This window comes from Ascidiella aspersa, chromosome 9, assembly GCF_963924565.1.
Source record: "Ascidiella aspersa chromosome 9, kaAscAspe10.2, whole genome shotgun sequence".
NCBI classification, from domain to species: Eukaryota; Metazoa; Chordata; class Ascidiacea; order Phlebobranchia; family Ascidiidae; genus Ascidiella; species Ascidiella aspersa.
The window spans coordinates 17,639,201-17,660,148 of NC_139455.1; the positions used below are offsets into that span (position 1 = coordinate 17,639,201).

General features: G+C 36.2%; 3 protein-coding genes across 6 annotated transcripts; 2 read left to right on the forward strand and 1 right to left on the reverse strand.

Moving 5' to 3' along the window:
- The first annotated feature begins 911 nt into the window (after positions 1-911).
- Positions 912-8,976, forward strand: LOC146133335 (phosphatidylinositol polyphosphate 5-phosphatase type IV-like). The gene is made up of 10 exons (XM_083396920.1): positions 912-1,077; positions 1,370-1,464; positions 1,828-1,945; positions 2,158-2,282; positions 2,710-2,829; positions 3,535-3,640; positions 4,378-4,523; positions 5,412-5,527; positions 6,032-6,168; positions 6,642-8,976. The coding sequence occupies exons 1-10, from the start codon at positions 977-979 to the stop codon at positions 6,751-6,753; spliced, it is 1,176 nt and encodes a 391-aa protein (XP_083253046.1). The 5' UTR covers positions 912-976; the 3' UTR covers positions 6,754-8,976.
- Positions 8,977-11,130: 2,154 nt separating this feature from the next.
- Positions 11,131-13,534, forward strand: LOC146133336 (tubulin beta chain). Of its 4 annotated transcripts, none has more exons than XM_083396943.1 (6): positions 11,131-11,187; positions 11,970-12,189; positions 12,260-12,467; positions 12,544-12,788; positions 12,860-13,254; positions 13,319-13,534. In XM_083396943.1, the coding sequence occupies exons 1-6, from the start codon at positions 11,131-11,133 to the stop codon at positions 13,532-13,534; spliced, it is 1,341 nt and encodes a 446-aa protein (XP_083253069.1). The 4 variants fall into 4 exon arrangements, with proteins under 4 accessions (XP_083253069.1, XP_083253070.1, XP_083253071.1 ...); XM_083396944.1 differs by having other exon boundaries at positions 11,970-12,078; XM_083396945.1 differs by having other exon boundaries at positions 11,131-11,167; positions 12,073-12,189.
- Positions 13,535-14,274: 740 nt separating this feature from the next.
- LOC146133337 (uncharacterized) lies at positions 14,275-17,523 on the reverse strand. Its single transcript, XM_083397378.1, has 8 exons — positions 17,437-17,523; positions 16,944-17,109; positions 15,731-15,981; positions 15,369-15,435; positions 15,122-15,290; positions 14,753-14,876; positions 14,536-14,670; positions 14,275-14,462 (listed from the first exon to the last, which is right to left on the reverse strand). Exons 1-8 carry the CDS (start codon positions 17,488-17,490, stop codon positions 14,349-14,351), a joined length of 1,080 nt encoding a protein of 359 aa, XP_083253504.1. The 5' UTR covers positions 17,491-17,523; the 3' UTR covers positions 14,275-14,348.
- Positions 17,524-20,948: the final 3,425 nt, after the last annotated feature.

Below are 20,948 nucleotides of genomic sequence, written 5' to 3' on the forward strand. Positions count from 1 at the left end.
CGGGTTTCGCACGTACATTCTTCGTTTTATAGAGGCCTATATTTTACATTATGAAATGGCAGTGTATTCATTTATGGAATGGCAATGTACTCTTGCTGTCCACAACCTAACGCTGCGTGAACTTAAAGACTCCCTATGAAATGCAATTTCTACCAAAATATAGTACTGTAGTTAATGTAATTTTCCACTCAACATTGTAACATGGCTATTGTGTCGTGAGGAACATTTGTCCAAATTTTAAAACAATCTTAACGTAATGTATGCATTTTTGCGTTTTGTGCGAACTTTTTACGTGGCGGGTGCCGCCATTCAGCTGTGGAGATGAAAGTGGTATGGTTTTATGCATTAAGTATAGGTCATTAAAGTATCGGCGTTCAACCGGCGAGCGTCGATACTTATATAGTTATGCGGCCGTTAACACATATTGTAATAAGCATGTGTATCCATGGCGCATGCGCATTTTTTATATGCGAATAATATCTGATCCTAAAAACATTCAATAAAAATGACAAGTACGCCAAGTGGATACGTACTGTTTTCTGGACTTAAAATGTGATTTAGCTTATAACGAATGAAAAACTCGTCATATTTAGCGTCATATTTGCAAACGAGTTCGCTCGAGAACAACAGGTGTTTAACTTTGTGGCGCCATTCTAATGCCTCCAACTCAAAACAAATATCTTGAATATTTCGTAGTGTTTTTATGTAGTTGGCCGTCAATAGCTCTGAAAAGAGTACTTTGGGCCACGACCAAAAAAGTTTGCCTACCGCTGGCTACAGGCTGCAATCGATTCTACACTACTGCTCTTCTGCTGTTTTAAAATGTGTTTTATGAATGGTAGCGCTGCAATACGTTGCGGCGAAGTTTTCAATACTGTCTTCATTTCATATTTACGAACACCACAGCTCTCTTTATTACAATATCAGATGTAGTTGGCTATAAATCTTTGCAGTATATTACCTTGAGGACGATTTTATGTCTGTTGAGGATAAAAATGACGTTGCAAGCGAGAAAGTGCCTTCCTCAATGGGATCTTGCATGTTATCAACTGTACCATGTAGTTCTTTACGCGAAAGGTTGGTTTTAGTTAAAATAGGTAACGTAATAACAAATGCCTTGGCTGTGTTTCTTAAAGGTTTATTTTTGGTATTTGTTATGATGGTAAACAGATAACTGATTATTATACTGGGTTTTATTGGTGCATTTTACTTGTAGATAAACTAGCATCATTGGTATCTTTTAACCAAGGGATTAATAAATTTACTTATCTAGCCTGTAAAAAAACATGTTTTTCATATGCTAACTGTGGTTTATTGGTAAATATATCGTATTATCAAATAAATAATACTTTTTTTAATTGTTTTTTAGAAACTTTTTAGTGGGACATGTGTCAGCGTCAAAGGCACTTTTGGTCGATGAACTAAATGTTTGTTTTCCAGACAAAAAAGCTCAAATTTTTGTTGGTGGGTTTGTTGAAAATTCTGCGCACAGTTGATGTTAAGCATTTTCTAAGATAAAAAATGTACCGGTAATTCAAAACAAAAATCCTAACTATGTGAAGACAATGGTTTTAGGTTAATTCTTGCACAGTGTTGTGAATATATATATATATATTGTATTACAATCATTAAAAAATATGTCAAAAAATATTTTTGAAACAATCCAAATATTTTAGGTGGTTGCAAGTCATCTTCTACAAACAACACTGATTTATCTGTATATTGTATAAATTTTTTTTAAACATATTTATTGAAATCTGTTTTAGTTAATATTATAATGTGTTGTTTTAAAAATCGAACAGCAATAATATTTGTTTTTATTACTAGGTACATGGAATATGCAGAGATGTCCGGTTCCTACAAGCGTTAGTGATTTCATTCTTGCCTCTGTTGAAACAGTGCGAGATGTTTATGTCATTGGTGTTCAAGAAGCTACTGCAAATATGTAAGTTTAATGCACATTAGAATATTATTAAGTTCCGATATGTTTTTAATTAATGCTTTGTTAAGTTCATCCTAAATGTTAGTTGTGCTATACTTAAAGCTTAAATTTTCTATAACTAAAAGAATTAAAGATACATATCATTTTTTTATGGATTTAATCACCTTTACATGTGTTAGTAAAAGTTATTTGAGGTGTTAAAATTAATTTTACAGAAAACAGTGGGAAATTAAAATGCAGGAAACCCTTGGTACGAACCATGTACTAATAAATTCCACATCTCATGGCGTTCTTCATGTTGCTGTCTTTGTGAGAAGGGATTTAATATGGTTTTGTTCAGGTAACAATGTTCCTCTTTTCCTTTAAATTTTTTTTTACTAATGTTATAGTTCAGGTGTAGCCCACTTATGTTTAAATTGCGATCTACTGAAATATTTTTTAGAGACTTCCGAGTGACCATTTCAGTAAAAAAGGCACCAGAACACTTATTAAACATTTTGAGCGTTAATTGCATTCCAAGCCAGCGACAAAATTAAACTCGCCAACCATGTTGCCATGCTGTCTGCAATTTTCTGTTCTAATTTTTACCACTAAATAAAGTCAATTTTATCAGACTTTTGAATGCACCGGATTTTTGCATTTTGTTGAAAAAAGTTATCATTCAAAAATTGATATATATATATCAATTTTTTTTTTTTTTTTTTTTTTTTTATATATATATATATATATATATATATATATTTTAAAGTAATTTTTAAATGCTTTAGATTTCCAATCTGGCAGGGTAACTACAAGACTTATATCTCAAGTCAAAACTAAAGGTGCTGTTGCCATTTCCTTCAGGCTGTTTGGCACCCATCTGTTATTTATTTCATCGCATTTTCACTGTAAGTAGAAAATAATTCATCACTTATATATAGTTTAAATTCTAGGCAATTTGTGTAATTAACAAAATTAAAATGAGCTTTACCTTTTATATTATGTTGATTAATCTGAAAGATGTTATATAAGCTCATTTTAACATATGCGTTAATCATTTTCTGTTGGTGTTTATAACATATAAGTATATTTATAATGGAAATTGTTATTTACAATATTTTGTTATGAAATTTACAAATATTTTGCTTTAAATGCTTTTGCTGTAAGGTTGCTTGCCACACCAAGATGTAACAAACCATGTTTTACAAAATGACTATTATACCCATGGCCTAGCGTAGCAATCACAAAAAAATCAATAACTGTTTTTACCTTGACTGAGCATTTGTGTTTGCCCACCAGTTGTATTGTATAGCATTACATTTAAATCTACAGGTACAAATTTTCCTACATATAACTTCTTATGACCTTTCACTTCGGCAATTTTTAACCTATTATTTTCTCATAAAGACCAGCCCTGTAACTTGCACATTAAAAAAGCAGTGCCAGTTTTAGCAACCAAATTATGGCTTTCTGACTGACAGCATGTAATAACTCACAACAAATGCATTGATTTGATGGAAAATCCAACAGTTTAAAATCCAAACTAAATGTTTTAACTATATATATTGCCAAACCAGTGAATAGTTTTCATTTATTATCGGTTGTACTTGTAGCTGGCGAAACTAAAGTCAAGGAAAGAATAGAGGATTACTATAAGATTGCTGATCAGCTTAAATTGCCAATTACAAATGGATTAAAAAATGGAAAGGAAACAGCAAGGTAAATAAGAATCTATTATTTTCGTTATTTAAATCACTGATGATATTGTACATATTCACTTAAAAACCTAAAAGCATGAAGCACTGAACATTAGAACACTACACATTTTTTTTTAGTTATTTCAATAAACATACTAAATCCATTATGTTGGATAAAATCGCCATTTCATTGTTTACAAAATTTTTTATGACCCACCTCAAATTATGTATTGCAACTTGTTTCTGCCTTATGCAATTAACCCTTGTTGTTATTTGCAATTAACTCTTGTTGTTATGTGCAATTAACTCTTGTTGTTATGTGCAATTAACTCTTGTTGTTATGTGCAATTAACTCTTGTTGTTATGTGCAATTAACTCTTGTTGTTATGTGCAATTAGCAACAAGAGAAATTTGAGACCAGATTACACCACTTGATGTTGTTTAAACAAGGGCTTTGAAGGACTGTACTCTATACCTTGTTGTATTTCAAAATGTCCTTTTGTTTGAGTTCGACTATGCCCTTATTTAATGTATGATGATAAAGGAAACTTTAAAATCTAACCCTGTGTTGGGATTTGAATTTCTGAACAAAAAGTTAAAAAATTCATTGAAAAATTTCAAAAATGTAACATAAAATTGTTTTTTTTATATATATGTAACATAGTACATAATTATAATTTTCCGAATTAAATGTTTCTCATTCTAATGTATCAACTTTGTATACGCATATTTTAAGCCTTATGTGATATTTTGTTTTAGATATGATGGTGTATTTTGGTTCGGTGACCTCAATTTTCGTATCAACCAGCCACATCAGTTTATGAAGCAAGAAGTGGAAGACCCTTCCACTTACAATATTAGGGAGGCTCTTAAATGCGATCAACTGAAAAGAAACATGGAGCGAGGTCGTTATTTCTAAATATAGTTTGGGTTTAAGTAATGTTATTACAATCAATAGAAATTCCTCTTAAAACCCTAATAGTGAAAATGATGTTTTAAATTTAAACCTAAACTGTGTTCCATCATAAAAAATATTTGAGTTCTGTACACATTCTATAAAAAGATAAAAACATTACAGATAACATTAGTCCTACATAGCAACTTCAGCAGAATAGTCTAACATTTAGCTTGTAATTCAGGTCGACCACTTTTTATAGGTGTTAAAAGATGTATATTTTGCCAATGAAGGCATCAATAGTATTCTTATTTCGAATTAAATTTGTGCTGTATAATTTAGAGGTAGACCAATATATCGGTTTACCGATAATTGCCTTCTACCGATATATTGGCATCGGTAAATGTTGGACGATACTTTGGCTGATATTTTAGTATGAAAATATGACATAATTTTTCCTGTACAACAAACAACTTACCCATTTATTGATAAAAAAATTGGGTTTTAGCATCACGCCAGGTTAATATGCCAAATAATAGTTTAAGAATTAATAAAGATATAATAATAATAAATTGTTATTTGGATTTTATTTTCATTTAATTCAATTTTAAACATTTCCCAGGTATATAACAAAAATCGGTATCGGTTGACAAAATGTAAAAAATCGGGTATTAGTATCTGTCCAAAAAAGTGATATCATTCGATCTCTAGTATAATTGATCAAATATGTTAACACTTATCTTGCAAGGGTAAAGGTAATTTTCGTTATCACACATTCAGTGCACTATAGCAATTTAACAAAATTGAACCATAATTTTAGAAATTGTTCGCGGTTTAACTACAAATATGAGGTATTAGTTCTGAGCTTGTATTTATTAATCGATATTTTAATTTTCAGGTAAAGTTTTTCATGGATTTCAGGAAGATACTATTACTTTCTTGCCTACTTATAAGTTCACACCTGGTTCAGATAAATATGATTCCTCAATGAAACTAAGGGTGCCTTCCTATACGGTAAGTTGTTTCTTGGAATACTGTATTTATTGTTTATGGATATCTGTTACATATATAATTATATATATATATTTAATTTATTCATTTAGTGATTCTAGTTGAAAAAAAAATTGTAAATATGTTGTTTTAAAACTTGATTACATTGTCCCCCCTCTACAGCCATCTATACATCTTGTCCCCCTAAAAAAACTAGGAAAATATAATATAGTTTTACCTAAAATTAAACAAATTTCCTAGTTTTTTTATTGGTTTGCAAAAACGCTCAAAATCGATCTCTACTATTTCATAGCATTTCGATTTAGCCTTTTTAACAGTCGCGAAACAAGAAAGTTTGGGAATCACATAATTGCTCAGCGGGCCACAGATAATGATGTCTTGGGCCATGGCAGCCCTATAGTATGGTTACTTCGCACAAGGTTTTTGCCCCCAAGGGATCACTAACTTTGAGATCCACTGCTTCTACCTAATAAAGTCTTTTCACATGATTACGATTTTCACACGCAGGATCGAATATTACACAGAGCTGGTAAAAACACAAGTATCCACTGTTACGAGTACGATTGTGTGCAAAGTGTACAGGATTCTGACCACCGTCCAGTTTACGCCCTATTTGAAATCGGCTTGAAACCAGGCAAAGATAGGTTTGTACTTTTTATAAAATTTATTTAGTAGAGCCTAAAGTTTTCTTAACCATCCCAGTTGATATGTGATAGATTATATTACTATACTAAATATTAACGCAGTAAAGTAAATCATCTACAGCAGTATTTCTCCACCTTTTTTCGTGGCGTACCTAATACTAAGTGTAAGTATAACTACAAGGCATTGGCGACCCAACTCTCTATATGAGCATAAGGTGAAAAACAGAAATATGGCAAAGCCTTTTATCACCTCGAATACAACTAAATTTGTTTGGATTGAGAAGAAAAAAAATATGAATACAATTAATCAATGTAAACTGGCATTATTTTGTCTGACTAATGTCGTCGCTTTGTCGGTTTAAAATATTTAGAAGTTGAATACAAATGCTTTCAATAAATGCTGTTGAACATTCTAATTACTCGTTAATATACATAGCACTTATGTGGAGTACTTTATTACATTTTGTTTTTAGTGCACCACTGGGAACAGTTTCGTTTAACCATAATGTCTATATGGAAGCAGCCAAGCGAAGAGCTCACTGTTCCCCAGAATCTCCTCAGAGTGCTGTGTGTACCTTGCTGTAATGTGTATGCCACTGTACTTACATTTTTCCTATTTCTACGAGAGATGCTAAATACGTGTTTTATTTTAAAACGACACGCAATATTTCAAGCGAAAAGTTCAGCCGTCCGATCTGGTACCAAATGACGTCATTTCTATGGTTAAAACAGCAAAATGAATGAAATTTAGAACCGCGTAGCTCAGTGGTTCACAAACTTATTTTAAAAAATTACGCAACGGTCCCCTAGCAACTTTTTAAATTGCTTACGGCCCCCTTCAAAATATACATCCACGAAAAATGTTAAAACATCTAACGAATTGCTTTATTTGAGTGAAGCAACCACAAACAGTTTTAAAACCTTGACCGTACAGCTCACAGTGGCACTGGCAGCGCAGCAAGCTGTGAAAACGTAATTCTCACTAGCACAACGCAACACTATGACGTCACAATGCACAATTTAACTGAAAGCGTGCTATCACGTGAATGAACAGCTAATCGTAGCTATAGGTCGAGCCTCTGAGTTTGGCTTTCTTTTTCCCCACTATTAGGCCTATTTACGACATGGTTCTTATTATTGTGTTTGTTAAGCTTGGTTTGGAAAAGTAAGTTGCCTGAAAATTTTGCTGCACAAATAGTTTTTCCAGGAGCGTCGTGTTGGTTTTTTGTTTGGTGCTTCGCGGTCCCAGAAAATGGTCGCGCGGACCCCAGTTTGAGAACCACTGACGTAGCTAATGTTTTTAAAGTTATTAAGTCAAATTTTCCATTGTCGTTAAGAGGCAAAACCTTCCTATGTTAACTATCTTTTGGTCAAGTTGCCTTCCGACATGGATAACTTTGCCTGAAATGCACATATATATTTGGTATTGGATCGGCCATTATGCCACTCTAATATCCGACGAGTAGCGGTACTACTACTTGGGATCGTGTATCACCTCGGATATTATTAGGCACTACCATTTTTACGAAGCTAGGTAATTCTTGTGTTAGGTATTTTACATTTACTAAAACGTCAAAATCGTTCTTCTATATATTGGTAGCAAACTGTTTAAATTTGTAAATTTTTTGTCATTGAACAACTCTTTTTTCTTCTATTTTGTCACTGTGAATTTTGTACCTCTCTTCAATTTCAAAGCCAAGTAATATATGTAATAACAGTTAAACTAATTATAATTAGTATAATTTCATTGAAATACGCACCTAGAGAAGAAGTTTTCAAAAATTTTGGTACCACTCAGTGGCTATTGACTGTCGAGAGGTACAACCTGTTTTTGAACATTTTAATATCTCTTTTACTTAAGGTTATCAAAGCCAAATTAAATGCAAAAAATAACTAAACGAAACTAAACCGGTCGACTTAATGTGACAAAAAATACACACCCCACGCAGTCGCATTAATATTAAACTTGCGTTAATGTTCCATAAGACCTAAAAGCTATTCGCGTACCACCAGAAATGTTGTCGTACCACTAGTGATACGTATAGCACAGATTAAGAAAAAACTGTTCTGAGGGTAGATTGGTGTATAAAAAAATGTTGTAGGTCGGCCATATTGTTTTTTTTTCGTATGTATAAATCATTTAAACAACTGATTACGCAGGGTAAATAGTTTCGTGTTGTCCCAGGCCCCTAGTCATTAGGTAGTTATTTACACGATACCATTACTTTTGGCTGAAGGATTTCACTATATGCTATCTTTCTAATTTATTCTTTTGCGATTATTGGTGTTGATTTTAGTTAAATACTAGAAAAAACGAACTTTCTTTTGTCTACATTACACATTTATTTTTTAATTTAAAGGAAAAACTTGAATTTTTTTTTTCCTGTCAATATTTTAGAAATGTTTATATATATATATTAAAAGGTATTTTTCACGTAACACTTCGATTTACCTTTGAATTTACCTATTTTTTATTAACGACCTCATAATTTTTTGCAATATCGGACTCGCTGCTAAGGTGTGAGCTTTTTGTGATTCATTGTGATTTGTTTGGTACGTTTTTTGTGTGCTAATTCGTTACTGTTTTTAAGATATTAACGTGGCCTGGCTTGAAGTTGGCTCTAGGGTTCTTCATTTGATTTTTTGTTTTCCTTTGTCATTACTATTTAAATAAATACATTACACCTGTAGGCTCGTGTACCAAGTTTTTTAAAGAATCGTAATTTATCGCTTGCAATGTTTTATGTGTAAGGGTCGTTGTATGTAAAAATGGCCTTTACGCTTTGTTTAAAGAAGGGAACATAATATACTAAAAGAACCAATAACAAATTCCTTTTTTCATTTCTCTTAGTTTTTAAATATTATTAAATGGACGTTTTGAATAAAAAAAATAGCCGATATTTACAGCTTTCAATTCGTGACAGTTTTGTTAAAACGTCATGCTGTTCGCAACTGTACGCAACAGTTTTGTACTCTTAAGGCAGAGGTTGGCATTTTTTTTTTGTCGTGACCCCAATTACTCTTAGAAAACCTATTGAAGGCAGTGGCGTAGCCAGCCGAAAATTTTTGGGGGATGGCCCCTCAGCCCCCCCTGGCTACGCCTATGATTGAAGACCCACCGCGTAAAACCACTACGCATGGGGAACCAGGATTTTTCTTTAGGACGTTACGAAAATTTGTAAAATTAACTCGCAAAGTTATGTCATAACGTGACGTCACAAAACAACTAAAATTAAAAAGAAAAACTTTGTTGTCGAGCAAACTCGTGCGCAAATATGCAGATTTAGTCTAATCTAGTGAAGCACGATTTTTTTTTATTTGACAAAACTTCTAATTGAAAGTTTACGTAACGCATGCAACACATAACAAATTCTAAATTTTCTCTGATTATCGGCATTTATTGTGTAATCTAGTTTACCAAATTAGACTTTGTACAGTTCATGAGTCCGCACGGCGTAACGTGCCTCAGTATGCATAGCACGTTGGGGCTGAATAGATTAAACTAAAATAATAAAAATATGCGCAAAGAGCGAAACAAATTTTGTGGTTTAATATTGTTAAACTTGGCGTTGTTTGGAATGGGGCCTGATTGCCCCAAAATGACCGAAAATAAAAACTCTTAAGGCTGGTTCACACTAGACGCGTTATTAACATCTAGTTAGCGTCTGGCGTCTAACTAAGGGCTAACGTCGTCCATTTCACACATAACGCGTTGCCAGCGTTAACGGCAAATTTCCTCGCTTTTAACCGAAAGCGTCAAAGTTTAAATATTTCAACCTTTCCGCAACCGAAAGCGTTTTTAGGCGACTAAATTAGGAAAGTTAATTAGTAGTAAATAGCTTGCGGCCCCTAAAATTAGCTAAGAGCCCACGAGCTGACATATTGCCGACCACTGCTTTAAAAGTTCAAAAGATGGTTAGTCCATCTTAGCGCTCGCAACCTGTTTTCACTTTAAAAATAGCCTTTGTGGCTGAAAGCTTTTTAAGCCTGCGGAATTGCATATGTTACCCTTAACGATAGTGCTGCAGCTCAGTTTAGGAATGTTTACAAAATGCAATTTTACGCAAAATTGTTTTAGAAGCGAAGGAGGTTTTAGGCATATTTTTAAAACAAAGTTCAAATATATTTTGTACTTCCACTTAAAATATGTCAAAATTTATACCTATTTGTGTGGATATAGCTTTTCTACACTTATTAGAAAACACAACTATATTTTAAGTACGGTATCTGATTTGTTGAAAAGTATTTTTCGATCACAGCGTGGTGGCGTAGCACTGTCTTATATTTGACCCATGTATAACGTAATTGTTTGCATGTTTAGAAAATATGATGACTTCTCAGTAGCATAGATCTGATAGCATTATGCTAAATAATTAATTGCATCCCTTTAGACCAGTGGTTTCCAAACTTTTTTGGCTGGCGGCACACTAGAAAAATCTTAACCATTCCGCAGCACATTTTTACCACACGACAAACTGTATGTTAATGTCTAAAAAATATTAATTTGTTGTGAATAGTGCGTATTTAAATGCTTGTGTGTATGCCTAATGGTAATACAAATACTCTCTTTTTCGAAATTACAAAAAGTTTCGCGGCACAATTGACAATCTCTCGAGGCACACTAGGTTGCGGTGGCACATAGTTTGGGAATCACTGCTTTGGACACCAAGACTTGCTTTGGAAAAAAGATAAGCATGAGGAGAACCTTATTTCGTTGAATAAAAACGAAAAATGCAATATTTACCAAAAAAACATTTGGAAATCCTTTTTATGACGTTTTGAAATTTAAACAAGCCAATCAAAAGTAAGTGATTGTTATATTGACCAATCAGAGAAAATTCTCGAACAATAATCATAATTTTCAAAAAATTCTTGCTGCATTTTTCAGTTTCGTCCAGTTGTAATTAGCACGAAGGCATTTCTACTTCAATTTTAATTTTAAACGACATTTAAAGCACAATCATGCGAGAAATTGTACATCTTCAAGCAGGCCAGTGTGGTAATCAAATTGGTGCCAAGGTAAGTACTTTTTCAACGTTTGTACCATTTGTTAGAGAGCTTTGGGCGCTGGTATAGAATCCTACTAAAATAAACATTATTTGGGTTAGGGCGCGGGTTTGAGTTTCAGTAGGTAAAGCAATATTGTTAAATAATAAATATAATAATACTTGACCCAGGTGCTGGTCTAGAATTCTATCGCAGATTCACAGTTATAAAATCTACGCACAATATTTGGGTTAGGGTGCGAGTTAGAGTTTGGGTTAGGGTGGGTCAAGTATTATTATATTCAATTTTTAATAATATTGCATAACCCACCCAAACGCTAACCCGCACCCTATCGCAAATAACGTTCGTTGTGGTAGGATTCTAGACTAACGCCGAGCTTTGTATTCGTCAGTTAGGATTACTTTGATTCATCTGTCCCTTCTCTCGTGTTTTGCATTGAAATATACTACTCGTGTCCAAATAACCACATGTCATGTTTAGTTTAGGACGTGAAAGATCTTTCTGTAATACAATGCGCTCGTATTTAGGTTACGCAGTCAAGTGACATAAGCTGGTCATTAAAATTTAATGCTGTGAAAACACACTTGCTTCCCGATGCAGTTAAAATAATTACGTCGAGCCAAACTAAACGTGTTACACGTCGTGCCGTATTTCTATAAATGAAAATATACTTGTGTACACTATGCACGGAATGAATTGCATCGAAACGTCTTAATCAAGAAGATATCATTCTACTCGAGCTTTTTGGCTTGTAATTCGTTATTAAGATACGGAAATATTATTTCGGCTTTTAGTTTTGGGAAGTAATCAGCGACGAACATGGAATTGACCCAACCGGAACATACCATGGGGACAGTGATTTACAACTGGAAAGGATAAATGTTTACTACAACGAAGCCACTGGCGGCAAATACGTCCCCAGGGCTATTTTGGTCGATTTGGAGCCAGGGACAATGGACTCCGTTCGTTCCGGCCCATTCGGACAAATTTTCAGACCCGACAACTTTGTTTTTGGTGGGTTAAACAAATTTTTAATCGATAAAATAGTTAAATAAAATTAAAACTCAAATTAATTATTAAACAGGCCAAAGTGGTGCCGGGAACAACTGGGCCAAGGGACATTACACGGAAGGAGCAGAGCTTGTTGATTCAGTGTTGGATGTTGTTCGCAAAGAGGCGGAAAGTTGCGATTGCCTCCAGGGATTTCAACTCACACACTCGCTAGGTGGCGGCACCGGGTCAGGAATGGGAACGTTACTTATCAGCAAAATCAGAGAAGAGTACCCAGACAGGTTCGAAGTTGTTGAAAAATAAGTTGATGCAAATAATAAACTTTACATAAGGTAAACAACGTTTTCTTTGTTCCAGGATCATGAATACGTTCAGTGTTGTCCCCTCACCAAAGGTCTCCGACACAGTTGTCGAACCCTACAACGCAACCTTGTCCGTCCACCAACTTGTCGAGAACACCGACGAAACTTATTGCATCGACAACGAAGCTTTGTACGACATTTGCTTCCGCACACTGAAGCTCACAACTCCGACATACGGTGACTTGAACCATCTCGTGTCAGCCACAATGAGCGGAGTCACAACCTGCCTCCGATTCCCCGGTAAACTATTAAAGCCTTATTTTTATTGAATCTAACGTTGCGCCTCTTATTTCACTGTCTTTTATTTACAGGCCAGTTGAATGCCGATCTTCGCAAACTTGCGGTGAACATGGTTCCGTTCCCGCGTCTCCACTTCTTCATGCCCGGCTTCGCCCCTCTCACGAGCCGAGGAAGTCAACAGTACCGAGCTCTGACCGTCCCCGAGCTGACGCAGCAGATGTTCGATGCAAAGAACATGATGGCCGCCTGCGACCCACGACACGGCCGTTACCTCACGGTTGCGACCATGTTCCGTGGGCGCATGTCCATGAAGGAGGTCGACGAGCAAATGCTCAACGTACAGAACAAGAACAGCTCCTACTTTGTCGAATGGATTCCGAACAACGTAAAAACTGCCGTCTGTGACATTCCGCCACGTGGTCTCAAGATGGCCGCCACCTTTGTGGGTAACAGCACAGCCATCCAGGTAAATGTCGATCCAGTTGGTTTGCTGTGCTTTAGAACCGCCCTTACCAAGGTTTTCTTTGCAGGAACTCTTCAAGCGAATCTCGGAACAGTTCACCGCCATGTTCAGGCGCAAGGCGTTTTTGCATTGGTACACTGGTGAAGGAATGGACGAGATGGAGTTCACCGAAGCCGAGAGTAACATGAACGACTTGGTGAGCGAATACCAGCAATACCAGGACGCCACTGCCGAGGAGGAGGGAGAGTTCGACGAGGAAGAGGGCGAAGATGAGGAAGCTTAAACTAATTTCTCTTGAAACTCAGTAAAACGAAACGAAATAAACCCAATTTGGCAAATTGTTTCGCATTTTATCTTTTTACAAAAGTTCACAGCACTCAATATTGGACGTCAGTGAAAATCTAGTATAACTTTTAAAGTAAAAGCATTTAGTTAAAATATTCTTTGACTCCTTAAAAAACATTTTAGTGGTTCTTAACCTTTTGATTCTTACGAACCGGTAAAAATACAAATCGTTTGTCGGACCTGTAATCAGAATTTCGACACAACATTATTTACTGAGTCAACTAAGAAAAATCATTACTAAACTAATTTAGAGCTAGAGTGCCATTCTTTTGCAGTCGTGTACGATGATGCAAACTTGGGTCCACCTAGTGCGGAAATTAAAATTTTGAAGCAGGTCTAAAATTAGACAGGGTTTTTATGTTGTAGACCAGGTGGACATCAGTCCCCAATTGCTGGTCGTTAGATTGGCTAAAAGTTATTTTAGCCCTTACGCGAACTTCTGTGTTTGTCGTTATTGTGTTTTAGTCCCTTTCAGGTAAATCCGTTAATGTCGAAGGCAAATTGTCCCAACTGCACAATTAAAGAAAACTTTTTCACGTACTGGCAAATTTATAGCTGACCAGCGGTTAAGAATCACTGGCTTAAATCCCTGAATAACCTCTTTTTTAAATATGCGATTCTTGCAGCCACAATTCAAACATGAAAAATTTTAATAGGTAACACTTTGGTGAATAAGCGAAGGAACTTAAAGCCGCACTTGCTAATCATCAATCTTGAAGAAAATAAATTTACGAATATCAGGCAAACAAAAGTTAACACGAAGCGTCTTTCTCTCGATCTTCCTTCTTCTCTTTGGTATTTTTCTTTTGGTGAATTTTTAGATGCTTGGACAAATGGTCAGAACGCATAAATCTCTTTTGACAAACCTTGGGTTAAAAAGGATATAGTTGAAAAATATGTTAGAAAAGATAAAACTTGTACTTTTGATCAAAAACTCACCGGACATTGAAACTTCTTTTCACCGGTATGCGTTCGCAAATGTCGCTGAAGTTCGTCACTTCTTGTGAAACTTTTACCGCAAAACATCCAGTGGCAGATGAACGGCCGCTCCCCCAGATGCCATCGTATGTGCGCCTGTCACGAATATGGCGTTAAAATCAAATCAACATATTACTAAAACAACAATGTTGTTAATGTTTATCAGTATCACGCTTACCTTGAGGTGCGATGTCTTTCCGTAGACCTTTCTACAGTTGGGAAAGTGACAAATGTGTTCCTTCTTTCCCCCTGGCCGGGTTGGTGTCGGCGAGGTGCAGTTTGGACATCTGCAGCGCGAACACCTGTGCAAACAGAATGGGCGTTAAGCTTACACCTCCAACCTGAGCTCGAGTGTATTTACGCAAACAGCGGCAGAATTGTTGCGCGGTTAAGGTGGCCTTGATCAACAAAGGTCCCGCAAAGTGCCGGGATCAAATAAAGATCACGTAAAAGGGCTCGTTAGCAGTTTGACGAATGGCTATCAAATAGTGGTTGCAATCCTAACCGGAACTCAAGCAAAATAGGTTTGTTCTGTTGCGGTGCGCACCTTCTTATATTGCTTGCGTTGACCGTTGAGGAAGCAAGACGATCACTGATTGCCAGTAATGCTGCGTGATGATGTGATGGACCAGACGAAAAGCCGCGAAGAAACGAACCACATGGAGAAGTGTCGTGCGAATATGGTCCGCCCATAACAGGTTGAAAAGCGGGACAATCTATACAACGACAAGAAAACACATTTAGCCTAAACAGCCTCAAAACAACCGCACGTTAAAATCTTTATTGATACTCACTTTGTCCAGTTCGTGACATGTAGTTACCACGCCACCAGGGATTATGACTTTCCATTGGAGGTTGCATCTACAGAAAAAAGTAAAAAGTAAAAATCACAATTAAACTGGGTCGTTACAATTTGCAAACACGTCTGGTGATTTTTATCACCACTCATGACAAACAGTTTCGAGCAGGTTTTTGTTAAATTTTTAACTGGGTGGCTTTGCTTTAAAAGCAAAAAAAGGATCATGCATTTTCCTGTGTTTAGGCTGTATGCAAGCGCCGGAAGGCGCTCTTTAAAGGCGAGGCCAAAGTTTAGTAAAATATGCCACCTTAAACAATAGTGTTGAAGTGTCATACACGCAAATATCATTTAACTTACTTGACAAAGGTGGGCGTTGAAACGCGAGAATCGGTCTTGCAACATTTGCGGAGACGAGTTTGGGGTCAGGGTGACAATCGGGGGACTTCCCTGGATGTGCCGTTGCTCGGGTGATAAACCGCCAGGGTATGGGGCTTGCATAGAGCTGGGATGCGGTACTACGGGGGCTTGGCTGTAGGCTTGGGGCATCGCTTGGGGGTGTTGGGAGACTGGTGATGTTACAGTTACATCGCTTGGAGCAAGTTCGTAACCTGAGAACAAAAACATACAATTGAAACGCCTCGCTTAATAAATTAGGGCGTCAACAGCTGTTAAATTGCGCGATTAAACGTGTCAGACAAAAGAACACACTTATGGCAGTATAGTCATTCGTGGGTAATACTCGTCATGGCAGTATAGTCATTCGTGGGTAATACTCAAAGGACTCCTTGGATAAGCTATTTATTAAAGGGTGCGATACAGGTCGCAGTGATTAAACAAAGGCCGGTTAGTTTTTTTTAACGGAACCTTTTTTAAAAAAACTTTTCTGCTAAATCAGGCTGTGTTTTCCGTATAAATAACGCGTTGGTGTGTGATTACTTCATATTTACGGCGTTCTGATCCTCCACTATCGGGTATCCAACGGCTTTGTTTCACGAAACAACGAAAAAGCTAACGACGCCTGTGCGGAGGCCATTTTGTTTCGACGACAAATACCACAGCACTATATAGAACAGAATATGCATATATTATATTTACTCCTTCATTTAAAACAAATAAGAGTTTTTTAAATTGTTTTTAATCTAGTTATGCGATCGGAAATTTTTTCTTATGAATTATTTTGATCGAAACTGTTTACAACATAACCCGCTTCCATAAGGTCTTTTAAGAACTTGTCGTTAGGTGGAAATTTAGTGGGTTTTTATCTATTGCTTATTTGTTAGTGTTTATATTTTTACGACAGATTAATTCTAAGTCTATACAGTACTACGAAGGTTAGGAACTATATTTGGATCGCATGATAAGTATTTTAACTTTATGCTAAATTTGATATTACTACTTGCCGTGGATAAAATGTAGCATTATGTATAAAAAATATAGGTCCAAAAAGGCAAATGTCACAGTTTGAAACTTCTTTGCAAAACAAATTCAAATATATAGGTATTGTTTAATTTACCATTTTTCTCCATTAAACTATAACGTTAGGACGCCAAACGCAATAATGACGCAATACCTTTTGAAGTTCTTGATTCGAAGAAGCAGTGATTAGGGGTCCTCAGCGGCACCCTTGGAGCCCCACATCTCCCACCAGCTGCGCTGATCCAGGGGTGACAGGGAATATTGTGGGAAGACACAGCAGCTAAACATGGGTCAGGGTGAGGGGTATAACCCATTGAAATCTAAAAAGAAAAATAATAGAATTTATTTTGCTCTGAGCTTATTTTATACATTATCTATTATAAAGTGGTATAAATATATAAGAAAACAATTTGTAGATTTTTCTAAATTACAGGTGGTGACAATTTTTCCGCTTTCTTTTGGCAGAAAAAAAACATGCTTACATTAACTTTACAAAATAAAACGAACAACTTATTCTTGAAATCAACTTTAGTGAACATATAAAAAATATGGTTTAGAAGTTTACTAAAACAAAACGTCTTTATTTTAAATAGGTAGGCTATTTTGCGCACATAACACAGCTAAAACCTAAAATAATTTTATCTTACCTTTTTGGCAAAAATCGTTTCAGAATAATCGACAGTTAAATTCGGATTAATCATTGCAAGGTTGTTAATTTGCTCCTAACAACTTCCTGCAAAAATCATGACATTTTTTTGAATAGAGTAAGCTAAAGATTGGTTTTTGACACAAAATGTACGACGTATAAATCTTCGCTTCTAATAAACCTTACTTATATTCAAATTAAGCAATGCACCTGTTGTTCGTTTTACAACGATTAAAAACAAACAAACCTAAACGTTTTTTTCGGTTGCCGTGCTTTTTAATTACTACTTTAAAAATCACATTTTTCTATCTTTCTCTTTACTTCGAAAAACTTTATTATCCATTAAAATTATCTTTAACCCTTCTCAACGAAGGTAGCATCTTCCTAGTCCGCGTTCTCGATCTAAAATCATTTTCGCTCGTTTTTTCGTGAACCGGAATAAGCGTCGATCGCGCGACATCGAAAATCAGCGGCATCGGCGAGAAACAGCTACAACCGTTTGAAGTGTTTAATTACTCCGCTTGGCTTCACCCGACTTTGATCGTTTTCAATGGAGCGCGCGCGTCGCTCTGATCTCTTTCCTTTTGTTACATCACAACCGACAGGCCGCCGAGCCGAGCCGAGCCATGCCAGAGAGTCGCATCGTGGCTTGAGCGGGGCAAGAGCAACTGTTGCGTGTGCGTGGGTCCTCTGACGTGCAGTCTCCCTCTGCCCCTTACCTGAAAGGTGTGAAACTGTTTAGAGAGAAGGCCGGCCCTTTGACTCGGGCCCGATCGAGGAGGAAATCAAATGCGAGCGAAAACACACTCTCCATTATATCCGATTCCGCACAAAAATCTGGCGAATAATTAGCCGTCGTGTTTGTTGCCACACAAGCACCCGAGCGCTGGTCTCCGCCCTTTGTACCGCCCCTGTCGCCATTGTTTCGCAACAAAGCCGCGCTGTATGCTGGCTGGATTAGGTCCTTTGTGGATGCTTCATTAAACATTCGCGCGTCTTTGAAAAAATATATAGGCCCCCTTTTTGCCCTTCGGCGCTTATCCAGAAATCGAGGCCGGGCGACGGGCGGCGATTTGGGTTTTGATGTGGAAATATTTGAATTACGTGTTTATAATCGTGAGCGGAATAGAAAGAGCATCATCCCGAGATCAAAGCACTCCGCCTCACCTTCGTCCTTAGTGCAACTCGAGGATCAATAAAATCAATCGGGTTTACACATAAATATTGGACAGAATGCGGACGCGGGCGTGTAAAAATATACCCCGACCCTTGTGCCGATGGCATAGTCTCTAAGCCACAATCGCTTAAGGAATTCTCAGGTTTTCCATTATCGTCACAGATTTCCAACCGGATAAATCAATTCGGAGGAGGCGTCGATATATACGTTACTGTCACGTGCGGGTGACAATGATTTCTCAGCTTGGGTCGTAGAACTGTAACATATATACCAGGCGCCATTTTGTACAAATTGAAGGGAGTATTTTTCTTTTCGTGTTTGTCGCCCTAAAACCCGCTTTTCCGTGAATAGTATTTGTTATTTAAAGTTTAAAATGAAAGTTATGGAAATATTGTTTTGTCGTCTTGTATGCGACGCAGGGTACTGACACATACTGAATAACTTTTGGCGACTATTTTTATATTTTGCCAAAACAATGTTTTAACTTTACAAACTTTGGTGAAGTATATATGCGAGCTGAATTTTCAGCATTATAAAAACAAAACAAAAAAGTTTATTTAAAAAAGTAGAAAATGGTAAAAAATCACTAAAATCGTAATGATGTCATTATTGCATCTGTTCCGCAAAACGCTTTTGGCAAATTCTATTGAAGTATATATGCGAGCTGAATTTTCGGCATTATAAAAACAAAAAACAAAAAAAGTTCTTTAAAAAGTGAAAAATATAAAACAATACACTTTAAAATCGTAGTTATGTCCTTATTGTGTCTGCGTCCCAAAACGCTTTTGTTAAGATATCCACTAAGAACATTTCAAGCCGCAACACCAACGAACGGTTGGACGAAAATAACGCTTACAGTGGCGCGATCGGCCGATCGACATTGTCGGGCATTCGTCCCAGGTGCCGCGTTTCCAGGCAAACGTGTAAATGTTGGCCGGAATGTTGTTTTAAGGCAGTAATAGGGCGGGCTCTAGGCGTCCCGTACCCGCCGGTACACGACCAGAGGTTTTTGTCCCAGTACCTGTCAGCGTCGTACAGGGCTGGAAGACTCGGCCCAACTACACGAAAATTATTTACAAAATAAAGCAAATTGGGCGACGAACTGTGATGGGGCGTTTTATTGCCTCAAAACCGGCAGCATGGTAATGATATGAAATTTTCAAGTTTTATCTTGTTATTCTGGCCAATTTATCGTGTTAACATTTCGGTAAAACTATTAAAAATTGTAAATGGAATATGAATTAACTCCTGTGTTCTATGGCACTTTATCATATTTACTTTATTACATGGAATCGTATTTTAATTATTATATTAAGTGAATAGGCGATTAAAACCGAATCCCATAACCTTAATCACAGACTCTCGAATGGATTAAAAGAGGTATTTGGTGGGGTTATTAGAGTCTGCTATAATGCAATCGAACAAATGCATACTTCGAATTAAATCACAATCAGGGTGCAGTTGACTCGACGTACCTTACGGTCTTTCGCTGCATCCTGGAACAAACAACTGTAATTTTCTTTGAAAACTTTGTACTGCGTTCTAGTTGTAGCGGTTCCAAAAAAAATTGTCATTTATACTTAATAGCCGAGGTAAAATAATGCACCGTCGATACGCAATATATAATTTAGTGACAATTAGATATATTTTAAACCCGGAATAAATTCTCGGCCCAACAAATAAAAATTCGGTTAAACTTGCTGTGGATGCCGTTTGAGTAGCATTAATTTAAGCAAATTGATAAACCCAATTAAGTTTTTAAAATATTTTTTTACATTTTCATAGTTTTTTACATTTCAACGAATTTTCACCTGATATCATTAGTCAAAAGTTTGTCCAACGGCTCATCAGAAATACAACGGTCTTATTCTTTTAAATGACAAACTAATTTTACCAAATCTAATAGCTATTTTTAATTTGCCATTTTAAGTGTAGTAGGGATTCATCATGGAAACACGTTCGAGTAAAATAGAGCGAGGTAATATTTCAACTATACCTTATTATAGTATTCCGTTAAAATACCGACATTTTAACGAATTTACCAAATGCGTCACATTCAATAGATTTTGCAAAACATTGGTATTAGTGACGGAAAACGAAAGTATCACAGAGTATGACAATTTCTAACCTGATGAGGAATATGGAATTTTTTTAATTAAATTATAGATTTAGAACGAATAGTTTCTAAACAATCTTAATTTTAAGTTACAAGGTTCAATTTATTAAAAAGCGAAGGATCAAATTTAGGTCACACACAATGTTTCCGTTTCGTAAGTTTCTCAAATTTGCGTTCCCTGCGCGTTTTAAGTCAAAACAAACAGAAGAGTGTGTATTTA

Bases quoted from the DNA above. Each gene is read 5' to 3' on its own strand.
- LOC146133335 (XM_083396920.1), top strand. From the start codon at position 977: ATGTCTGTTGAGGATAAAAATGACGTTGCAAGCGAGAAAGTGCCTTCC. The intron at 5,528-6,031 runs GTAAGTTGTTTC...TTTCACACGCAG, and splicing joins TAAGGGTGCCTTCCTATACG to GATCGAATATTACACAGAGC. The intron at 6,169-6,641 runs GTTTGTACTTTT...TTTTGTTTTTAG, and splicing joins TTGAAACCAGGCAAAGATAG to TGCACCACTGGGAACAGTTT.
- LOC146133337 (XM_083397378.1), bottom strand. From the start codon at position 17,490: ATGATTAATCCGAATTTAACTGTCGATTATTCTGAAACGATTTTTGCC. The intron at 15,982-16,943 runs GTATTGCGTCAT...TTTTGTTCTCAG, and splicing joins CGAATCAAGAACTTCAAAAG to GTTACGAACTTGCTCCAAGC. The intron at 15,291-15,368 runs GTGAGTATCAAT...GTCGTTGTATAG, and splicing joins CATGTCACGAACTGGACAAA to ATTGTCCCGCTTTTCAACCT.
- LOC146133336 (XM_083396943.1), top strand. From the start codon at position 11,131: ATGCGAGAAATTGTACATCTTCAAGCAGGCCAGTGTGGTAATCAAATT. The intron at 12,789-12,859 runs GTAAACTATTAA...TTTTATTTACAG, and splicing joins AACCTGCCTCCGATTCCCCG to GCCAGTTGAATGCCGATCTT. The intron at 13,255-13,318 runs GTAAATGTCGAT...TTTTCTTTGCAG, and splicing joins GTAACAGCACAGCCATCCAG to GAACTCTTCAAGCGAATCTC.